The sequence below is a fragment of the Falco punctatus genome (assembly GCF_963210335.1).
Source record: "Falco punctatus genome assembly, chromosome: 7".
Lineage (NCBI taxonomy): Eukaryota > Metazoa > Chordata > Aves > Falconiformes > Falconidae > Falco > Falco punctatus.
The window spans coordinates 18,011,835-18,034,833 of record NC_137587.1 but is presented as its reverse complement, the minus strand read 5'-3'; the positions used below and the strand labels follow the sequence as shown (position 1 = coordinate 18,034,833).

The 22,999-nt window shown below is 41.2% G+C and overlaps 2 protein-coding genes across 5 annotated transcripts in view; both read right to left on the bottom strand.

The window, feature by feature from the left end:
* SCG5 (secretogranin V) overlaps positions 1–5,645 on the bottom strand; it is a 29,805-nt gene extending 24,160 nt beyond the window's left edge. The window contains exons 1-3 of one of the 3 annotated variants that reach the window (XM_080394285.1): positions 5,515–5,631; positions 4,945–5,039; positions 4,012–4,244 (exon numbers count right to left, since the gene is read on the bottom strand). In XM_080394285.1, coding sequence (XP_080250411.1) covers positions 4,012–4,225 — 214 coding nt within the window. In that variant the 5' untranslated portion in view covers positions 4,226–4,244; positions 4,945–5,039; positions 5,515–5,631. The other 2 variants (XM_080394283.1, XM_080394284.1) reach the window with 2 other exon arrangements.
* A 2,480-nt stretch (positions 5,646–8,125) lies between these two features.
* On the bottom strand, positions 8,126–21,730 carry ARHGAP11A (Rho GTPase activating protein 11A). Of its 2 annotated transcripts, XM_080394278.1 has the most exons (12): positions 21,325–21,730; positions 18,784–18,854; positions 18,360–18,456; positions 17,521–17,771; positions 16,811–16,971; positions 16,562–16,708; positions 14,741–14,815; positions 13,912–14,079; positions 12,534–12,669; positions 12,100–12,208; positions 11,181–11,328; positions 8,126–10,782 (listed from the first exon to the last, which is right to left on the bottom strand). In XM_080394278.1, the coding sequence occupies exons 1-12, from the start codon at positions 21,454–21,456 to the stop codon at positions 9,197–9,199; spliced, it is 3,081 nt and encodes a 1,026-aa protein (XP_080250404.1). In that variant the 5' UTR covers positions 21,457–21,730; the 3' UTR covers positions 8,126–9,196. The 2 variants fall into 2 exon arrangements, with proteins under 2 accessions (XP_080250404.1, XP_080250405.1); XM_080394279.1 differs by lacking the exon at positions 14,741–14,815 and having other exon boundaries at positions 21,325–21,727.
* Positions 21,731–22,999: the final 1,269 nt, after the last annotated feature.

Below are 22,999 nucleotides of genomic sequence, written 5' to 3'. Positions count from 1 at the left end.
TTTGGCCGGGGGGGGGGGGGGGGGGGGGGGGGGCGGGGGAGCAGGTGGGGAGAGACCACGTATAGTTCCTTGCGACACATCCACCTTCTGGTTTTTAGCATTTTTAAGTCAAAATATGACAATTAACACCAGAAAAAATGTAGATAGCAGAGATGGAAAATGGGCATAATTAGGAAATCTACTTATGAACTAGCCTCAATAGTCTTTCAGTTACACATAACATTATTGAGATCTTAATTCAGCTGGAAAAGTTTATTATAATAATCAGTCAAATTCGCAAACACTTCATTACAATCACACTGCTAGTATAAACTTGTCTATATTATGGCAGTCTAATTTTTTTTTCCAAATTCCAAAACCACAGAAATTAATTTTTCCTGACAACACCTCATTTGCAAGTGTACACATATAATGGGTGAAAACTTGGCCTTTTGAAAATCATGGGTACTTCTGGAATCCTGGCTCGGCTGAAGCTGATGGCATCCACAGCTATCAACACTGCTGCAGGTCTGCACCGCTAGGGCAGTTCTGACAAAAACATTTCGTTAAGACAGACAATTTTCTGCAGGAAAATATTAAAGTTACTAAGCTCCAATTGATAAAGCTTTTTCTGCTGAGATGCAGTATCTGGTCAGAATGAGAAACAGACGCACTCCAGAACCGTCAGGGGGTTGATGATGAAGATGGTGGCATGGGATGAACCAGGCTTTCAACTGTCTGCACTGGTCACTGCAACCTACAGTCTGAAAAATGGCTGGAAGTCAACCCTCTGGCTGCTCAGAACTTCTCATAAATAATAGAAGTTCCATACCCAATTCTACCCTGTGCTATTGTCAGGCGAAATTTCCCAGCAAAGACAGTTCCTCAGGAGAGCACTTAGTGAATTACCACTTTGCTGTGATGGTATTTAGGATGAAAACCCTGTTTTGCTGTGACATATTCTAATTATCATTAAACCTCTTTCTTCCTTTCCCCCTTAGTTTTCTATTATCTTGTAGATTCTTTTTAAGCACTGGCACACAAAATTGTTAGCCAGTGATAAGTGTAGCTGTGTGGTGGAAAAACTATTGCTGAATCCTTCAGAATCCGAAACCTTGTACTGATGTACTCTAAAAACACATGCAGTTGGTTTTTCTATAGCTCAACCATAAATTACTTACAATCCACATGGATACCACTGGGAACACCAGTCACAAGTCCTCTCTCAATCCCTCTCAACAGTCCTGTCAGCCATCTGTACTACAGGCACTGGGTTGTTTGCTTAAACATCACAACCCACAACACCATTTCTTGTGCTGCTCGGTTCACCTCCTTGAGCACTGGCCAAGAAGTATCCGAGACACCAGCAAGCTGTAAGAGCTCACCACCACCAGAAACATTCTTCCAGAAAGTCCTGCAGGTCTGTTTAGCAGAGCAGAGACTGGAGCTTTCTCCTCTGAGGAAATTCTCTTTCTACATCACGTGACAGAATTTCACAAAATATGTGTCTAAGAGCCAGCCTGCCCCCTCCCCCAAACCACAAAAAAAAAAAAAACCAGTACGGAAAGGTCACAGTGTTTTTTACTACACTGAGCATGACACTTCATCTGCCTGTAATGGGTCAAAGCCTCACTGGCCTCGTGCAAATGCCTCCTGTCCTCATTCCTCACCAGAGGACATGGTCCTTGCCTGAATCCAGTTTCTACTATGTCTTGCTCAGAAAACAGTTTGACTAGAGCCACTGGGAGGTCAGGAGTGTCAGTCCCCTGGCAATAAGCAAGTAGTGGGCAGACTGTGGGGAAAATGGTAAAACCTGCAGTTTTTCAAGCGGATGCCATCTGTGGAAGCATTATGTATGGGAACCTCTTACAGAACTAGATGGTTTTTAATAAATATCTTACTATGCCATTTTAGCAGTTCGGTTTCCAAAGTAGACATCTAATAGAAAATCAAACCCATTATGCAGGTTTTTTCCCCAAATCACACACAAATAAATATCCAAAGAGGATAAAACAGAGCCTTGTTAACTGATTAGTAATTCATATTTTAAATTCTGAAGTCTTTCAGAATGTAATAATTAAAATCATTGGTACAGCGTGAAATGCAAAATTTTTTGGATTAGCTATCCTGTAATTCATGGTCTATACTTAAAAGATGAACTCATGGTGAAAATTTACTGAATTATCTGTACTTTTTTAAAAAGCAGTATGAGGAAAATATTGTGTAGAATGATGTCACACCATATTCATCTTGTAACTGGAACCAACACTTTCTTAAATGTTTGACGTAAAGCTGTGATTTGCATGTCTATTTCTACACTGATTGACAGCATTCACCTCACAAGGCTTTTTTGCTTTTGAAGAAATTTCTCAGTAGGCTGTTAAAAATCTAGATGGACTTGAAAATACAGAAGAGTCCTCATCTGATCAAGAAGCAAACGTTAAATATGATAAATAAACTAGATTTATCACCTTTCAGTTTTACTCTCTTACATACACAGAAGGTATTTTTATTTTTAAAACAGGAGAAAAAAAAAGAAGGGGAAGGGGGGCAGAGTAAAATAATTAAAAAGAGGTTTGTCCAACCTGCTTTTTGTGGAAGACTGCATGGATGACTAGAAAACGAGTATTCTTCAAGTCTCACAAGCACCAGAAAGTTTTGACACTTAAAAGAACAGATCCTTAATCTGGTTTTGCTAACGCTGTAATTGGAAAGTAATGGCAAACAGCTGAAAAACTATTTGTCAGAGATCCAGATTTGCTTATCTTTTCTATAGTTTAAAAAAAAAAGTCTGGGGGAAAAAAGGGGGGGGAGGTGGAGAGTAAAATTACTCACTTCTGCCAGTCTGTCCCAACTTCGTTACACACAGACACTCATGAAGGAGAAGAAAAGGGCACAGACCAAGTTTTACTCCTTAAAACTAATCTCTGCCATCTAAGTTTGCAGAAAAGCATATGTCCATTGAAGTTTCTTTAGAAAATACATAAACTTAGGCCTGCACTTATTTCATAGAAATGCCTATTCAGCTTTAATCCTCTCCTTAGCCTCCATTAAGGCAACTGTGTCTCTTTAGCTAGGGCAGTCTTGATCTGAATGGAGACAAAATAAAGGGCACAGACTTATCAGCTGTGGAGACGTTCTATGCTGTGTCAAATCAGTTTAATTCTGAGAGAAGGGTTGAGAGTTTCTGCTCTGTTTTGATGTGCACACAAACTATAGTATTTGAAGTTGCACACCTTCAACCTTTTGCTGTAATCCCAAAACAAAAGCCAGTTTATTACAATTCAGATAGCAATACATTGCAGCATTATCCTAATCCCCTAACATTTGAGCCAGATATTTCAGATTGTTTGCATAGTTCCAAGATTGATTCCAACGACCAGAAGCACTGGCCAAAAAACCACGAACCTGAGCCCAGAGTATTCATCACAGCGACACAGTATGGAGGTGCTACTTGTGGACACGGAGAGGAGCACCTGTGTCCTTGCACCTCTTGCAGCTGCAGCCCTGCACGCTCCAGCACGGGTCCTGTCCCGCAGAGGGCCGCACAACATTCTGCAGCATGTAGGAAGAACCCCCTGTATAAGGTTTCTCCCTTTACCTCACATGACACCACAAACATTTGATCTCTTCTGGTCTGCAAATGTTTCTAAAAATCCATGAGATTTGGGCTCTACAGCTCACATTTGTTTCACATGAAACATGTATGCGATGTATTTATATGCACTATTGAGGAAGAATTTAGTAAACCCATTGTTCTGAGGTACTACAGACCAGAGACTTCTAAAACAACATGACTTTTTCCACAAAGTCTGTACATTAAAAAAACCCACTACTTCTTCTGCCAAAATCGTTACATTAATGAAGGTAAAAAGATGAATGATGATATTAAAACAAAGATCAGGAAACAACATGGTGAAGTCATCCATGATTTTAAACTCAGAATATTCTGCATCTACACGCAAAACAACGATTATTACCAAAGGATACTAATAAATAAATCAATCATAATTCAAAGTAGAAACTAGCTACCTTCAATGCTCTGTGGACCAACTAGATTCATAGCCTGGTGTGCTGGATATTCTACCCGCGGTCTGGCGATGCCCAGTTGCTCCATAACCCCATGGAGGAGTCTCTGTATATCTGCTTCAGACACCCTGTCCGGGGTCCTGGGGCTATGGCTAAAAGCTGAAGCCAACCCAAACACCAGCAGAAACATCATGTTACAAAGCAAAGCAGTTGTCATGGTGGAAGCCACTTTTATCCTGTGAAAAAGAAAGGAATTTGATTATAAATGACAGTGAGGAAAAAAGTCCAGTTAACACATGCTGGAAGTAACTCCTATCTTACTCCTGCACGCCACAGGTTACTACTACGGCTTCTAGGGGCAGCTAGGAATCTAGCCAGCTGGAAACTAGGGGGCGGGAGGAAGGAGTGGGGCAAAGAGTGGGGATAGGTTCTTCTCCTATAACATAACATTAAGTAGCAAACTGCAGAAATCAATTTTCTGATTTGCATTTGCCCATAACATTCATTAACGGTCACTGCAAACAAAATGGGTCCGCTGTTTCACATAACGGCAATATCCCGTCCCCCCACCCCCCCCGCCGCCATTTATTATGCTGTTTTATAGACCTCTGGGCTCAAGGCAAAGAAGTCTTAAGCCAGGAAACATGTTTTCCAAGCCCTGTTCTTATATTGCCTGAAAAATGAATCCCCAGAAATTGCTGAACGTCCTGGACTATATTTTATTTGTACATTAAGACAAGAGGCTCCCCACTTCACATGCACCATCTTCCCCCCTGAAGCAAGTAAGTTTAATGTGTTTCCTTGAATCTTTTTCACTGAATGGCTGCACAGTATGGTTTAGGGGCACACACATACACACACACACAAAACCACCACCCCAAACCAACAAATAAAAAAGCCACCCAACCGGTATCAAACCAACCAAGCACCACTTACTGCCCTCTTTGAGAGGATGAATGTTAATCAGAATGCTTGTGCCTTAAAGCTCCTTCTCCCCTCACATCCGAGAATAATTACAATGCTTCCAATCCCTTGGGAAAACAAAAACAAACAAACAAAAAAACCCCACAAAACAAAACAAAAAACCGAACACAAAGCCCTCGAGTCCCTGCTGTCGCCCTTGCACACGCAGCCGCCCGGTTTCTCCACGCCAGACGTTCAAGGCCGCCCCCCCCAGCTCCGGCCGCCCCCCGCAAGGCACGTGCGTGCCCCTCCGCGTTCTTCAGCCATTTTTGCCTCCGCGCCGCAATCACCCCGGCCCCGCCGCCGGCCGGCTGCAGGGGGGCTGCAGGGGGGGCAGCCGCCTCCCGCTGCCTGCGGGGCACGCAAGCCCGCTTCCCACAGAATAGTCCCCCTCAGCGTGCAGGCGAGCAGGGCTGCCCCCGCACCGCGCCCGTGGGAAGCCGGACCGTAACCCCTCGCCTCCCCCCGGGGCAGCCCAGCGGCGGCACGGAGCCCCCCAGCGCCGGGCCGGGCCGCCCCCGCGCCGCGCCGCGCCGCACTCACCTCCCGCTCCCGGCGCGGCTCTGCGGGTGCGGCCCTCCGCGCCCGCGCATCCGCCGTGCGCATCCGCCGTGCGCAGCCACGGCCCCGCGCCCCGCCCGCCGCCCGGGCACCTGCCACGGCTCCCTGTGCGGGGTGCGGGGGGGGGGGGAGGGGGGGGGGGGGGGATAGTCAGGATCTCCCTTTTCAGCTGAACACAGCAGCTGAAAAACAAACGGAACGTCGTTGATGGATTAACGGTTACAGAAATATTAGGTATCCCTAGGATTGTGTCCGGCTTCCCACTGCAGTTTCTTTCCCCAGAATAACATCATCAATGATTTACTTACGGTATGATTGTGTTACCTGACTGCAGGTTTACAGGGTAACAACATGGCAACCATCTCCAAGCGCTCGGAGGTAAAGGTCTGCAGGTTAAGCAGATCTATCTACATCACCCGTAGCAGAGGTTAACAAAAAGACAACCATAAAAGGATCTTGCCAAATGAAGCCTGTCATTTAATAGCGCTTGGCAAAACGCTAATTTCTAAAGGCTGTTTTATGTAACACATCTTCACTGCTACTGAGGTGAACGTGACATGTTCCATTTTAGGAGAACTACCACCAGAAAAGCTCTTGAGATTATACCCCATAAACTACAACAGATCCCTGAGCTACACTCTCACGTCTAGAGTAGTCCCTCATGTTTCTGGCCTCTAGTACATTTTACACATCTGTACCTTGCAGGATTAAGCAATTGGGATCTCCATCGAGAATCTGGTGCTTCTAATCTTTCTCCAAAATACGATCGACTTTATGTAAACAGATGTGTGCCTAAATGTTCTGTAAAGCCTCTACCAACAGCCTACAGCTTTCTTTGACCACCTTTCCTAGTGTTTAAGGGTTGGTTTGTCAGGCCTCTACCAAAATCTCCCTTTCTGATGATGAAGCCCACTGGTTCAAGAGCAATTTACAATGACGATCAAAAATATCTGTGACACATCGCCAAAGCTACATTAGAGTTCAAAACCTAGGTACACATTAACAGAAAAAATCTCAAGTCTTGCTCTTTCAAGGAGGAACTGATGTGACAGCTCACTATTACAGACAGAGTCAGATCCCTTTTTCTTCCTCATGACGTTGCCTTTATTTTCTTCTGCCCTATTTCCATCTCCCACCTCCTTGTACCAGCTGCAGCAGCTGGCACTTTGCTGAGCCTTGTTTACCTTAGTGAAGTGATGCAAATCGTGGTGCTGTGGTGCCCACATCCAGCCATCTGCCAGCACCAGCTGAAGGCAGGGGGTAGGAGCATGTTGCTAAGCAGGGAGAAGCAGCTTCCTCTTCAGATGGTAGTGACCCATCACATTGGCTCCCTTATTTCATGGAACCAAGGCTTCCCATATTTAACCACAACACCAAACAATCCTGTTAAGACCCTCTCCTGGCTGTGTCCCTAGTGCTAGATCTTAATAATGTAGCAACAGTGAAGCAGCTCAGCTGGGCTGACCCAGGTGGGAGGTTTCCGCCAAATCACTGAGTGGAACTAGTGCAGTGGTCCTGGACAACCTTAGGAGGCAGGCCTGTGCACACCTCATGAAGTTCAACACCACCAGGTGCAAGGCCCTGCACATGAGTTTGGGCAATCCCAAGCACAAATAAAGGCTGGACAGAGAATGGATTGAGAGCAGCCCTGACAAGAAAGACTTGAGGGTATTGGTTGATGAGAAGCTCAACAGGACCCAGCAATGTGCATTTGTAGCCCAGAAGGCCAACCAAATCCTGGGCTGCATCAAAAGAAGCATGGCCAGCAGGCCAAGGGAGGCAACTTTCCCATCTACGCTGCTTTTGCAAGACACCACCTGCAGCACTGCGTTCATTTCCAGAGCCCCCAACCCAAGAAGGACATGGACATGTTAGACCAACTCCAGAGGAGGACCATGAAAGGGAAGGATGATCAGAGGGCTGGAGGATCTCTCCTACGAAGACAAGCTGAGAAAGTTGGGGTTGTTCAGCCTGAAGAAGAGAAGGCTCTGGAAAGACCTTAGAGCAGCCTTCCTGTACCTATAGGGGCCTACAAGAAAGCTTGAGAGGGACTTTTTACAAGGGCCTGTAGTGACAGGACAAGGGGGAATGACTTTAAACTGAAAGAGGGTAGATTTGGTATTAGGGAGAAATTCTTCACTATGAGAGTTGTGAGGCACTGGCACAGGTTGCCCAGAGCAGCTGTGGATGCCCCATCCCTGGCAGTGTTCAAGGCCAGGCTGGATGGGGCTGTGAGCAACCTGGACTAGTGGTAGGTGTTCCTGCCCATGACAGGGGGGGTGGAAGTAGATGATCTTTAAAGGTCTTTTCCAAGCCAAACTGTTCTATAGGTGGAGAAGGAGGCAGGGAACAGAAAGCAAGCAGAACTACTTCTTTTGTTAACATATCATCCAAGAAAATCAGAAGCCTACTTCTGCTAAATTAGGTTGCACCTTGCCTTTTGCTAGTTGTGAGCATCACCAACACTTACCTAAGATGAACAAAAAAAGAGAGCCAGAATAGAATCTCTTCTGACTTAAGTATTTTCACACTTACTCATTTTGATGTGCATAGTCTGCACATAACAATCTAAGTTTCTAAGAACAGGCTCAGAAAAAGGAGAAAACCCATGGTTTTATTAAAACCAAAAGTATCCAGTGCTTTCAGCTCTTACATTTTGCCAACAAGCAATTTGCACATACAGAAAGCTAAAGAACAGTTTCAAGTGTTTACTCTTAAATAAATTTACAACTGATGACAGACAGTTTTAATTCCAAGAGATGTAAACATTTGCTTGTGCAAATCAACTTTTAAACATACTATGGCTTCTTACATGTCTCTTGCAACACTATCAACATCTAAAACCTGCTTCTGCACCACCTAGTTAACACTATGCTATTGCTTTAAAATAAGTTAAAACCTTCCTTACATATTAAGATAAAACAATTTACTGCTTACAAATTACTTTGTACCTATTGCAGAACACATTGCTGGATGAATTTTTAAGACTTTTCACTTCTTGAATGAACTGCGTATTTTATTTTCCATGTGTTCTAATAATTCTCCAGTGTGTGTACATACGTCAAAATTTACCTATTCAACAAGAAAAATATGCTCCCAACTTACTTCAACAGAAATAAAAAAAAAATTGTCTCAGAAGTAGAGCTGGTGTAAGGTCCAATTTAAATATCAAAGTAGTCCTGCAATACACTTAAAACTAACAAGTAAATAAATTTAACTACCAGTACTCCACATCAACACATTTTCTTTCACAAATGTGAAAGAAAAAAAACCAAACAAATTTCTTTCACAATTGTTTTAAGCGTCTGAGAATTTTTTTAAAAAAAACTTGGTACTTAGTCCAAATACTGCAAAAATTTTGGGCAATTCAGCATGTTTTTAGAAGCTGAGATAACTAAATGAGCTCTAACACAACATTTGTAAAGACAGGGGTTTTTTTTGTTTTAGAAGTCAAATTAATTTGGATGAACTATCATTTATAAGAGTTTCAGAGTAAATGAAGACAACCGACATAAAACAAATTGTTATTTGTACAAGTCCATGACTCAGTTACAAAAATAAATCAAAAATACCAAATTAGAGCTAAAAAAAATAATCATACAAATTTAGATTTTCCAAATGTTAACCAAGTTACAATAAGCCCATTTAGCAATCATATTTAATCTTACAAGTCTACTGGTTTTGCAGCTGGTAGCAGTTTCACTTTAGATATTGGATTCTTTGGAGAGCCTCTATAACGAATTCTTTCTTTTCCCAGAGCATTTCTTGTGATTGTAGATTTTTCTAGGCCAGCCCCTAAAATATTTATGTTTGCATTAACTTTTAAACTGGATTTCACCATTTCATGATTGGTTAGATCTTCTAGAACAGATTTTGATGAATGAACAGTCACTTTCTGCTCATGAATTCCAGCGGTTCCAACAGAAGCATCAGGCTTGTCTGATGGACTTAATGGCCTGCAGCATGATTTGGATGTTATGTCTAGCTGCTTATGAGATACAGAAACTTGGTCATACATACTTTCACTCCTTAGCAGTAAAGCCACAGAATTATTCGAGGGCTTTTCTGTGCAGGAGAATAGTGCAGAATCATAGCTCAAAGATTTAACAAGTGATGAACCATCACTTGCTTTAAGCAGCTGAGATTTTACACATCGTCTGTTAGCCTCCAGTAAGGAATTCATTCTTTTTACAGACTGTCTAACAGGAGTACGTTGAAACTTAAGAGGTGGTTTAGTTTTGCTTGCAGAACAACTTGGATCATTTAATGAAAGCTTGTTGAACCACTGTATGTGGTCAGAAACCTTTCCATGGTCTGAAACAGTTGATGTTTTAGTTAAAGTTTCATGAGAATTTTCACTTTGCAAGTATTGGTTGCCACCTTCGTTTTGTGATTTAGGCAACTGCAAAATAGAAAGCTGTCCTGCCACAGAAAGTTTAGCCACATCTTCTTCCAAATTACAGCATTTTACCATACAGTTTTCAGCTGTTTGTGAGTGTGTTAGTTCTACTTCCTCTTTTCTTCCAAAGGAATCTAATTTGTTGAAGTCATCTGTTGATGAACCATTCTGAACAGTCAGCTTGTCTTCCCTGGCCAGTACTTCAGGCACATGAAGTTCAGTTACATTTTTTATATCTGGTTTTGAGACCTGAAGTTCAATCTCAATAGAAGTTTTGAAGTTTTTCTCTAAAACTTTAATTTCATCTTTTTTTGATTGCTGTTTATCAATAGCATAAGATTGATTACATTGGTACAGCAGCTCTCTGGATTTTGTATTTGCTAGATCTTCAGAAACTTCTTCAGCTAACAATTCTTTCTCTGGACTAAGCCCTGTGAGACACAGAGTTTCATTTAACCTTCTACCTGCTACGCCTGAGAAGGAAGATACCGTATCACCTATCAAATTGTGAAGATTACTTCCAGATGCAGAGAAGGCTTGCTTAACTTTCAGCAATGTTTCTGCAGTTGAATTATTTTCCTCTTCACAAAGCAAAAGTTCTAAGCTGTTGTCTTGTTTGCTTACAGTTGTGGATTTGAATTCATCTGTAACATTCGTTGGCTTTCCAAATACCAAAACAGACTCTGAAGAAGCTATTCCTGTTTCAGGATGTCCTGGCAGAATTCCCTCGTTCCCGCTGATCACCTGAGAATCTCTAACAGTAGGACTATTCCATGACATTCGGTGAACTACTTTATTGTGATACTTTGGTGTTAGCAAGTTTTCTTCTGACTTGCTCACTTTTTTTGAACCTTAAAATAAATACCACACAGTGTTTAGAAATAATGTCTTGCAATTTTCATGATCATTTAGGCAAAATTCTTGCTAAAAACCCCCAATTACCGAAGCAGCACTGAATTTAAAGATGCCATTACTCCCTTAAGTTTCAGAGATGTGAGGAAAGGTTGTAATATTAAGAACTGAATTCATGTATCTCATCATGCGTAACTAACAGAATGACTAAAATACACTAGAAACACAAGCCTGTCCTAAATAATTTTTTTCCCCAGAAGTCACAGTCAAGTAACTTTTGTCCTACTAGCTAGGAGCACTTTTAATCTGATTGCTTTTATACCTTTATCCGTAAAGTTACTTTTACTTTACAAAAGCAAAAGTTTTCCCCATCTAATATATTCTGTTAGATACCTACCTTTCTTGCTGAGTTTTTCATTGACACATGGGCTGAAGAATACATCTCTATTTGCACATTCAGTTCTGCTTTCCAAACCTTGTTGACTTGCAAGACGCCTTCCAATATTTTCAGATCTATTACCAACCGTACATCCTGATACAACATTCTTGAACAAACAAAAGAGGTTACTTTCATTTAGACCTGTGATATGGAATCTCATTTACAAAGGAACCTCCAGGAAAAGGCTATGCAAATCAGCCACAGCAGCCTTTTCTTGACCATACATTATTTTCCCTTGATTCTCTGTAGATCTAGGTAGGGAACAACCCACCTGCAATAAGGTAGCTTAACCACACTGAACATAAGGCTTCTGTGCATAGACTTGGTAATATCAAAATTTCAGGAGCTGAGAGACCTACAGATCACAAGTGTAGTGGGTTGACCCCAGCTGGCAGGTAAGCTCCCCTCCAGCTGCTTGCTCACTCCCCCCAAGTCCCCAGCAGGATGAAGAAGAAAATGGGAAAGGCAAAAGGAGTAGGGAGGGGATGAGGACTGATGACATAAGAATCACCCGCAAGCCAAAGCAATCACTCATGACAAGTGAGCAGAGGCCCAGCCAGCCCCTGAACAGTGTCTACTTTACAAAAAGTCCTCCCAACACAGTTTTACTGGTGAGCATGCCATATAATGGCATGGAATAATTCCTTGGTCAATTCAGGTCAGCTGTCCCCTCCTCCAGCCTCTTGGCCCAATCTCAGCTGAACCCAGTACAAGCTGATCAGTTACTGTTATGAAAATAAACCTAGGGCTTCTTGTACTTGATAGCAGGTCCAGTTATGCTGTGATCCCTCTATTACCAAGGAAGTCCCTCCTGCGACTGAAAAGTGGTGCCCGAAACTTTGCACAGTAACAAGGAGACTGGAAGCAGAATACTTACCATTTCTCTGTTGCTTTTCCCCAAACCAAACTTCAAGCGTAATGATCTACGAACCATTTCTTTTCGGCTAATCTTTGGAGAAAAACAACCTGTCTTTCCTGATTCAGCCCTGGGAGAACACAGGGGAAGAAGTGCCACACAAAAAACTATTTAGGAGGGAAATGAGAACATACTGATACTCATTCATGGTTACTTCTTCTATTGCCTTCTTGCCAAGCTTTTTTAATAGGCACAGGAGGCTACTATACCAGATCTTATTTTATTTTGAGCTCCATTTTTTCCACATTGGAAGTTTACTATAAAAATATGGTATGTTTTGAACACCAAAAAAGGTGATTTTAAAAGACAGACTGAGATTTTACACATCGTTAGTCAAGGGGTCGAGACCTAAAGATAAATTGGAAAGGTAGTTTCTGACAGTTAAGGCAAATTACCTGTGTAATTTTTTCCTTGTATGTCTTTTACTTCTTCTGTTCCCTGTACTAGACAGAAGATTTTCACCACCAGTTGAAGGAGACAGTGAAGTCTGTGATGACTCGAGAGACACACAAGGACTTGCTTCAAACTGAACTACAGGAACAACGTAACATTTACATGACCTTAAAACAGTCACATTTTTTCAGATGAAGAGTTCACAGTTAATACAATAAAAAATAGTTTTTTAAACAGCACAGGTTTGTTTGCTCTTTTTGTGGAGTGCTGGCTTGAAATCACTTTGACTTCCACTTTTATTTAATAGTATATGAAGCTATTGCTTGTAGCACCCATTGAAGTGGCTGGATTGCAATTAATTGCATGCTACCAGTATCACTACCTCAATTAAGTTTCCACACTGCTATCATCAGATCAGTTCTTCAGATTTCAGAACTTAATAAGAAAAATTAGATTCAATCTTAATATTTTTAGCAGTGTGCTTTTTTACATACCTAGCCAGAACAGTTAAAACAACAATAAATGAAGAGCTGCTACTCTACTAAATTTTTTTATAAAATAGATGCATTACTACCGTCTTCAGAAAATGCCATTGCTTTGTTTATCTGTAGAACAAGAATTTCATGGTGTGCATGAAATGATTTAAGAAAAAAATCCATGAAGTTTTACACCACTCAGTTTTGAGGGGGGAAAAAAAAATTGATCTTCAGGCAAAACAAACATAGCCAATCTAGAAATTTCTTTTTACTCTAACTTCAGTTGACAGCACATTAAGGAACCAAACAAAACTCAAGCAGGATTTCCAAAAGAGCCTGACAGTTGGAAGCACTAACAGAATGAAGTGGTATTAAAGTATTGTCAAACTACAGTAGAACTTTTTCTATAGAATTTTGAGATTATTTAGCATCTAGAATCCAATCACCTCTTGTTTTCTCAAGAAAGAGCCTTTATAATAGCAACAATTACATTTCACAGAGTTAAGACCAGTCATTCAAGTATTTAGGAGACTGAAGGAGGCTACAACTTTCAAAACATTGGAAGCACAGGTAGTTTTCATGGATTTGTGTGCTAAGACAGAAATGTGAGTATAACCTAGGTGATATAGAGGGTCTGAAAAAGATAAAAGGACGTCAGGACTGCAGATTTGAGAGGTTAATATAACAGAAAACAAGAAACAATTTTGCCTTTGCTCAATCCATGTAACATTATCGTCACTGATGACCACAGACTATTTACTAAGATGGGAAAGTAGTGCAAGACACACTGTTACAAAGTGAAGATTATCAATGACTGTCTAACAAGACCAAAAGACTGCACATATAAATGAAAAGCCATAAACAACAACTTCAAGCAGCAGGGAAAAAAATGAAGGCACTGTACCTGAAGCTGGTGTTGAGCTGCTGTTAAAAATGGCACTTGGTAACAACTCAAAAGCAAAACTATGCTTAAAAGATCGTCTTTTCTTGCTGGACAAGCCCTGAGAGCAATCAGTTGGAAGTTTACGCTTGGTACTTGGAGTAAGAACAATTGGAGTCATCGATGAAAGGACTGAAATTTAAAAAAAAAAACAAACAAAACAACCAAACACAAATTTGAAATCAGCAGCTTAAAAGGTTAAGAGTTTACTGGAATATAAACAGTAGTTTGGTTTTTTAAACTCCAAAAGAAAATTGTTGTAAAAGTTTAGCTAAAGTGCATGCATTTTGAACAGGCAAAGCAATTTGTACAGCTTAAGGTTTGTTTTCTTTATTTTGAGTACCAGAAAGGAAAATCCAAAACCACACATGAATAAAATAATATAGGTATTAGAAGAGAAAACAAAAGAGCTATAGTCATATTCTGGAGGTTTAAGAGACAGAATAAGATTAAAAGAATTTCAGTCCTGGAAATTCATTCCCAAGATGATAAAATGCTGCACCTACTGCACTGAAGCCTTAGTGTGCATTAGATAAAAAAGCACAAGTTCAGTTGTGTAATCCTAGAACCACACAGCCCACTGCTGCAGTGATCGTAGCTGCTCAAAGAACTAATGTAAATGCAGTATCTTCAGTAAATACGTAGCTATATTCAAAGTTTTAAACAATTTAAACATAGTCACGTTATCTTCAACTAAGTTTAGTTCTTCAGTTAAAAAAGTTTGGGGAATATAGTTGACAAATCCAGAAGATACTGCATGGGCTTTATGTAGTACAAATACACCAATACCTACCGCTTCTGTCTTGCTGAGGTGTAGTGGAGGGTGTTCTGTTAGATTTAAATTTATTCAATGCTCCACTAACAATATCTGAAATGCAAGACACACCGAGCAATCAAATTTAAATATGAAGTTTGTCTTGCTCTATTTTCAACTCAAGTTTAACTTGGATTCTTTCAGACAGAAATAAAACAATTGTTTAAACTGATTTGCTTTATGTAAAGAAAACTACCATCCAACATAGTTTTTGTTGCTTCCACAACAGCTGAAAAGTTCTACTTTCCTTGAGGGAAAAAAAAAAAAAAAAAAAAAATCATGCACAGACAACAGAAGTTTCTTGTAGAAAATTCTACTGTTCATTGTAAAATCATATGCCTTCTAATTTCTTAGCAAACCTAGAAGGCATCCATTGAAGTCTTTCTCACAGGAAGAAGTCTTTCTCTCTTTACTGGAAGTCATCGCAAAGCTGAAAAGCTCTTAGAGCTTTGAAGTCAGGCCCGAACAGAAACATGAAATTTTTGGTCTTGCAAAGAAATAATGTACAACTTTTCTGTGAGCTATGTTTTTTTTGTTTGTTTGTTTTGGGGTACTGTGTACTGTTTTTTCTTAAATACAAAATTAAACCCAAAAGAATATATGCATGAAATTTTACTGGTTTTCCTGCTTTTAAATGTGTAAAATGGAAGTGTATTTAAATGCTGTTGCAACCTACAGTTGTATTTCCATGTGCTCACAGCAAAGTTTAGCAAACTACACACCTGTGGTAATACTTTTATGGTGTTTGGTAGATCAGGCAGTTTTTTTTAAAAAAATAAATCTTTGAAAATAGATGAAGTTTAGTAATACTATGTTTTACTACATCTGGAGAAAGAGTAGAAACAGCCTACTACCAGAACCCATTCCTCAGAATTAACGAATTCTAGCTAACTACTTCTCAAAATGTTAACATTCCAAAACATTTATCACTTTACAAGCACAGGATTATCTCTATCCTTCAGAGTGGAAAAGCATATTACTAAAAAAAAAAAAACAACAAAAAAACAAACCCAAAAACCCCATGCCTTGGCTGAAGATACACAATAATAAAACCTTAATTTAATTGCTGTCTGGTTTAATATTCCAGGCACATATGCTAAACACATACGATAGTTTTATAGCAATCAGTGTTATAGTGGATTTGACTCAAGTCAAGCATATGTATTCCACGGTATTTCCTCAAAGAGAATGCAGAACAGAAAAGATACCATTTGATTATCTATACTTGGCAAAACAAAACAACCACAAACAAGAAGAACCAAACCCTACTGAATAGCTAAAATGCAGAAAGAAAAAAAAAAAAAGAGAAAACAAACCACGATATCAGAGCACACAGTCCAATTCAGAGTTACACTTCAAAACAAGTATTAGTAAATAATTCAAAACACACATGCTATTTATATCCTTGCTTTCTGATGACCTGATTTAAATTATGTACTACCTTTGAGTGTTGAAGTATAACTTCAAAACTAGCAAACAAAAACCAACCAAACAAAAAATCTTTATCAGCATTCTGCAACAGGATCTGAAGTTAACTCAACAAAAAGTGGAACATTAATCTGGCTTCACAAATCCAAACACATATATGGTATAGTCAACAGACACTAGAATAAACTCAGAGTAAATATACAATAAAGTGATGTGATTAGTGAAGTCTTATACAGATTTTGCAAGTCAAATCCAACAAATTTCACAGGCATCTATTCTGCTTGTGGAAGAAGGAAGTGCTTAGGGTCAACATACTTGAAGTCTCAAAGTAATTCTATTTTAGTTGCTGAAACTTTCACACAATATACCTACCCCCAACACTTCGGTGCCTCCTCTTCTTAGATTCACCGAGAGATTCATTCTCACTGTCTTCGTGGCCCCACAGTGAGGGAGTAGACTGAAAGGCATCAACACCTAACATTGCAGGAATTTTTTCCAAGATAAAATCTGGTACTTGTCCTGAAATAGTTGACGAATATATATATTTTAGTTATTTAAAAAATTAAGAGAAAAACTGTATACCAGTATGTACATTTCAATAAACATTTATTATCATCTTACCGATTTCTGCTGCATGGTCAATAAGTGTTTGCACAACAGCTGCTTGCAAGCGAATTTTTTTTTCTGTACTGGCAGACATCTTCTCATTTTCATTTGAGTGCAAGAGATTGGGAGCAAAAATCACTGCCAGATTACTGCTATCCATTCTGTTTTCATTGGATCTTAAAAAGAAAAGGTTTTTTGGTTGTTTGTTTTTGCTTTTTTGTTTTGTTTGTTTTTTCACACATTATCAGGACATAAACAGTAGAGAGAGAAAAGACCAAATAACACAAACATAGATGAAAAAAAATAAATACACAGTCATTCACCTGAGTCCTTACATACTAAGATTAATGCATAGACTTATGCACCTCAGGCTGTGTGACTATGCTACTGAAATCAAGAGGTGTTAGACCCCAGTCAGTTTTGAGGAATGCAAGGTATCTGTTAGATTATGTTAACTTTATCAGTCTCTCCTTTTGCTTTCCAAAGAAGAATAAGGAATACAACTATGAAAGAATGGAATAAAGTCAAGTCTCCAGCAAAATAAAGTTTCATAAAGAAAACACTTTGGATTTATGAGAGAAGAGACCATGACTGAATTCTAGTGAATGACTGCAGATAAGAAAGTTTAAAGTCACAAACCACTCGCAGAAAGTTACAGCAGTTGCTGGAAAGAGAATTCCTTAAAGGAACTGGGAGCTGTTTAAAAGCACTGACTTTACACTGACCTTAGGGACACAGTTCTCAGAAAGTTGAAAAAGTATCTCAAAGCTTCAATTGTTCCATCAGCCATCAAACATGACAGCAACACAGTCGCAGTTTTCTTCTCATTTCCTAGCTGCTGAGCTTTGAAAAGCCCTTCCTGCAGGTGAGGTGGAAGGATGGGTTCTGGCAACTCTCTAAAGAACTGTTTAAGAAGCCCTGCAACATCACATGGCAGCGCAGCTGAGAGGCAGTTTTCACCTTGATCCAGTTTACTCTGAAATCGTTTATCAGAAACACAATTTGAAGTCTTCAACATACTGTCAGATTTCTAAGTTTAGGCATTAATGCTCTAGCCCATATCAGAAAAGTTACATCTTCCCCATTTTTACTTTCAGCTTTGTCACATTTTACCCAACTACATTATCTACAAAAGCACTGATGATATTGTCAGACCACGTGCGTTAATTCATAGCTTTACACCATGTATGCATCCTTGTATGCATCCTTCTGGGAAAACACTGCTAAAGAAATATCCTCACAGCATCCAGCGTGCTTAACTACTAACAAGTTTGTTCAGTCATGACTGTATTCTTGCCATCTGGAAAGCCAGAAAATTCCAGAGGGTGCAGGTGAGGGGCGGGGGGGCAGGGAAGTGAGGTTTGTCAGTTTCTGGACTAGATTGCCTCTCATTCCTAAAGTGAGTAGTGTTACCAGTCTACTTCCAATGTTAAAACTTGAATACTACTGAAAGAGTCCAAAACCTGAAACATGCAGATGATCAAGTGAAATGCAGCTTATTTAAAAAAAAACCCAAACACTTCAAACAAAAAAAACTCAAACCAACCAAGGCTTTAGAGAATACCTTTAAAGCTTTTAAACGAACAAGAGAGCCAGACTTTCTGAAGAGTCCCTCAGTGTGAACGTGTTCTTCCAAATATTCACAAGTATCAACAAGAAAGCTGAGGAAAAAGTAACATACTTCTGTCACTCAGAATAAAGCTTGTTTTTTTCCCAGAAAAAAATATTTAAAGATAAATAGGTAAAACTTAATACATAAGCTAGTTTTCCTCAATGAAAAGAAGCATAAAGAAATAAAACTTGATGATAGCTGTGGCTCAGAATTCCCCATCTAACTCCTGCATCCTTCCCCTTCCCAAACTGAAACTATTCTCATATTCCCCATAAGATTTAGCAGGTCTGGAATAAACATTTTGTTCCCTCTGACAAAAGTTCAATACTATAAAGAGAGCAAAGTAAGCATAAATCTAAATATAGTATTAATTTACCTTGGAATATAACCATATTCTGGCACAAGTGATTGCGGTAACGCATGAAAAGATACTCCAAAGATTTTACCCTAAAATACAAAATTAAATTAACGTTATTCAAGAGTTGATGGGATTAACTACGTATTCCACAGGGTACAAACAGAAGGGCAGTTAAAACAGAACCCCGAGGTTTTCAGATAAGAGGTATTGTCAGGAAAAACACTATCATCTCCTGATATCTGAGCCTATGCTGACTCTAGTTACAGGTAATGCCCTAGATTACTGTGAAAGAATAGAATGGTTTTCCACACTATGTTTTGCACTTTTTATTTTACAAGGAGTCAGTTTTTCTATAAGGCCTCCAAATCGGTAAGGATATTAAACAGACTGTTCTGGAGTCTCACCTTGACAATCTCAAATTGACTAAATCCTATTTTTCTTAAAAATCAACAAAACACATTTGAAATAACTTTCAAGTAATTTTTTCTGCATTTGAGGTACTCAAGATTGCTGTCCTAGGAAGGATTAAACTCAACAGAATAGTCTAGAAAACTGTTCTGAACTCCTGTGTTTAGTATTTGTATTTAAAAACCTCTTACAACTCTACTGCCTTATAGCAAGGCATCAGAGTACCTGTTGCATTTCAGAAAACAAGCAATTTCTTCAGTCATTACTACTGATGCTCACCTACAGCATTTTTTTAAAATGTTTATCCAAGGTCACTACACAGTTGTTCCAGGTATAGAAAACCTGCATTTCAATGTAACAATTGTACTTTTATTGCTTCGCTCCACCTGTGCTATTTATATTTACAGAGCATGCAAGCCAGCCCCTCCCTCAATCAGAAGAGTGGGATCATGCCCAACCTACTATCAGGGATGAATGCAAACTCTTGGTCATTTACACCTGAAATTCAAAGTGCTGACTATGTTGAGAAAATAGTTAATCAATAACTAACCCATTAGGCCACCCTGGGCCTATCTGTACTACAGAAAACAAGCATAACATGATAAGGAAAGAAGCATTTGTCATTGTATTCCAGGTTCCAAAAGGTACATGAAGAAAACCAACTCCAATAGACAATGTTTTTCTGTATTTACAAGATCATATAGTAGAGAATTCCAGTGGCTTGTAATTCAACATTTAAAATTAATAACTGATATCCTCCACTTTATTAGGTCTTGTTTGAAATACCAAAAGTTGTGATTAAAGTTCTTAAAGTTATGTCGGTTCCCATATAATAGAAATGGAATGCCTCTGGCAAAACAAACGTTCTTCTATTTTTCCTTTTCCTACATTGCCCAGTTGTTATTTAAATACACATTTTCTTCCTCATATAAAATTTAAGCACTACAGACAGCTACATAGACAGCTTTTATTACAACATACATGTTATTCACGGTTTCCATTACTCTCCCTTCAAACAGGGAAAAAAAGTACAACCATAACATTGATATCAACAAGGGGGAAGGAAACTAACTGAAATTTTACTGTTGCCCTCTCCCTTTCCAAACAACCCAACTCAAGCATGTGTTTTCACAACTTCTTTGGCCTTATGTTGAGCAAGGGTTAATGATGCTGCATTTTGTAATACCCTCTCAGCCTTACAGAAAGCTCATTCTGAGAACTATCAGGTCTGCCCTATATCAGTTGTGTGGCAGTCTTATTTAGGACATGAGAGTGGTCCATGCTTTATAAATTACAATCTACCAGAAGATCGGTATTCTTAAATGGACTTCAGTGCCGTCTAAACTGGCATCTGTTCTGATACTTTAGTTTTAAATAGGAGTCCCGAGATAGAAAACACTTTTTTTTTCCTTCAGCAGATTCAAAGTAGGTATTTTACGGCAAGAGGGTGGATTTCATTCCGCAGAACACAGGCAAATCAAGGCCAGATCTGTCTGTACCTAAACACCTATAGTCACGTGTTATACTAAGAAACCAAGCAAATAAAGCCGTTCAAACAAAAAGTCTAAGTATTCAAACAAAATAAGAAGACATAAAACTTCCAGAAGCTACACAGTAGCTACGTATTCCAAGAAATAATACAGTGACTAAGACTTACGATCCATAGTGAGCGACATTAAGCACAGTAAAGCGTAAAAAGATGTAGCACAGACGAGAGGCGCGCGTGTGTGCTTGAGACCATCAGCGCCGTTACCGAGAGGGACACGGCTCGCTCACCGCCCGGTCTGCCCCGCAGCCCGCGTCCTAAACGGGCAGGGAGAGCTCGGCATCGCCAGACCGTTACCCTACCACACCTGACGATGCCCGGGGGCACTTGCTGAGGAAAAGGGAGAGGGGAGGAAAACGAGGAAGACTTTCCCCCTGCAGGGATGAAGCCGTTTCCCCACGGGAGGAGGTTATGCCCGGCCAGGGGCCAGCAGGAGCAACAGCATCGCTGCTGCCAGGCCCGGCGGCCGCAGCGGGGACAGAGCAGCCCCCAGGCCTGCGTGAGTCGCGGTCCGGCAGTAACAGCAGCCGCCGCGCTCGGCCACCCCGCCGCGGCGGGGCGCCGGGCACCCTCCCTGAGCGCCGCAGCGTCACCGCCCCGCTTACCTCCGCCACGGCCGCCGCTCCCGGCTGCTTGGCCGCTGCCAGACAGCTCCCACTCTTCACCTTAATCCCGTAAGAGGCCCGGAGCTCCTCCAGCACGGCCAGCCGCACCAGCCTTCGCCTCTGCTCCGCCATCCCAGCGCCCGCCGCCTCCCCCGCCGCCCCTCAGACCCTGCTCTGCACCATCGCTGCTGCCACCTGGCCAGACCCCTGCTCCCACGCCGCCAGTTACCGCCTGGCTCAAACCCAGCGCCCTACCCCGCCCGCGCCGCTGATTGGCCCGCTCGCCGTTCGAAATGAGGCCCCCGCCGCCCAACGGCCGGCAGGGGCTGCCCCGCGCCGCCTGCTCGCCGCGCCGCCTGCGGGCAGCACGCTGGGTGCCTCGGGGGCCTCGCCGGCCTCGCCGTGGGGCGGGCAGCGGCCCCGGTAGCGGCCCCGGTAGCGGCCCCGGTAGCGGCCCCGGTAGCGGCCCCGGTAGCGGCCCCGGTAGCGGCCCCGGCAGCGCCAGCGGCTGGGGTGCACCGCGAGTCGCCGGGGCTGTCTGCGGCCCGGGGCCGGCGTAGCGCCGGGGCAGCCGGCAGGGGGGGTCTCGCTCGCTGTGAGCCGCCACCTCTCCTTCCCCGCACCAGCAAGTTTCAGGGCAGTGCTGCCAAGCTTGGGGTTGGTTTGGTTGGTTGTTTACCTGAGAATAAACGCTTGCATGTTTCTTTGGAAAGAAGTTTCGATTTAAAGAAGTAACCCGCCGCGGTTTTGTGAACTAAACAGAGGAACGGGGCACAGGCTGTCAGCCTTACCTGGTGGTAATGGCGGTGTGTGCTGGGGTGGGGAAAAAGTTAAGGCCCTTCGCATCTACCTCAGTCAGTGATGCTGCCTTTGCCTGCCTTAGCTTTGGGCTGTGCGGGTCCGTCCAAGATGATACATCGTTTTCTGTGGACCAAATTTCCCAGTTTTAGTGGCCGTTAATCCATCAGCACCGAGTTGGGTGTACTCTGGGTTTGCTTACCTGCCCCGTGCTGTGCTCCAGACCTCCAGGAGGCTCCTTCGGGGCTTTGCACTATGCTGTTACAGGAAAAACTGTAATTTTTTTATTTTTCCAAAATTTCTGTTCCAAAGGTAACTCTTCAAGTGTTAACCGCCACATTAATGAAACACAGGAAACAAGTGCTGTAGAAAAAACGAACTTTCCAGCCTTTCCCCTGTACATACTCTGGTACTAGTTCTAAAGTGAGTCTTACTTCACTGAGAGAAAGAGAAGGACACAAAGTTTAGACACAGAATGGTGATAACCATGTTGCGGTGCTCTGAACACCCATGAACACAAAAATTAGAGAATAAAAGAAAAGGAGAATAGCTGAAATTTTTTCAAAAGTTGCCAAAATAAAAACAGAAAAAAAACCAACCCTAGAAAGTTGTGTGGAAGGAAGACCTAGCAGCAATAATAAATAGCAGATTAGACATGAATTTTCTTCAGTAAAACCCCAGGATTTCGATTATGGACATCAAAATCATGTCACTGAGCAAAAGTAATATTCCTCTAAAAGTAGCTTTAATGCAGCTGTACTGTAAGTTGTATTATCTGTCCTGGCATTGAAATTGCAGGAAAATATGAAATTTCAAACCCTGAAGTATCACTGATGAGAAAATAAAGGAATAAAATGAATAGGTATCATTCATAGAT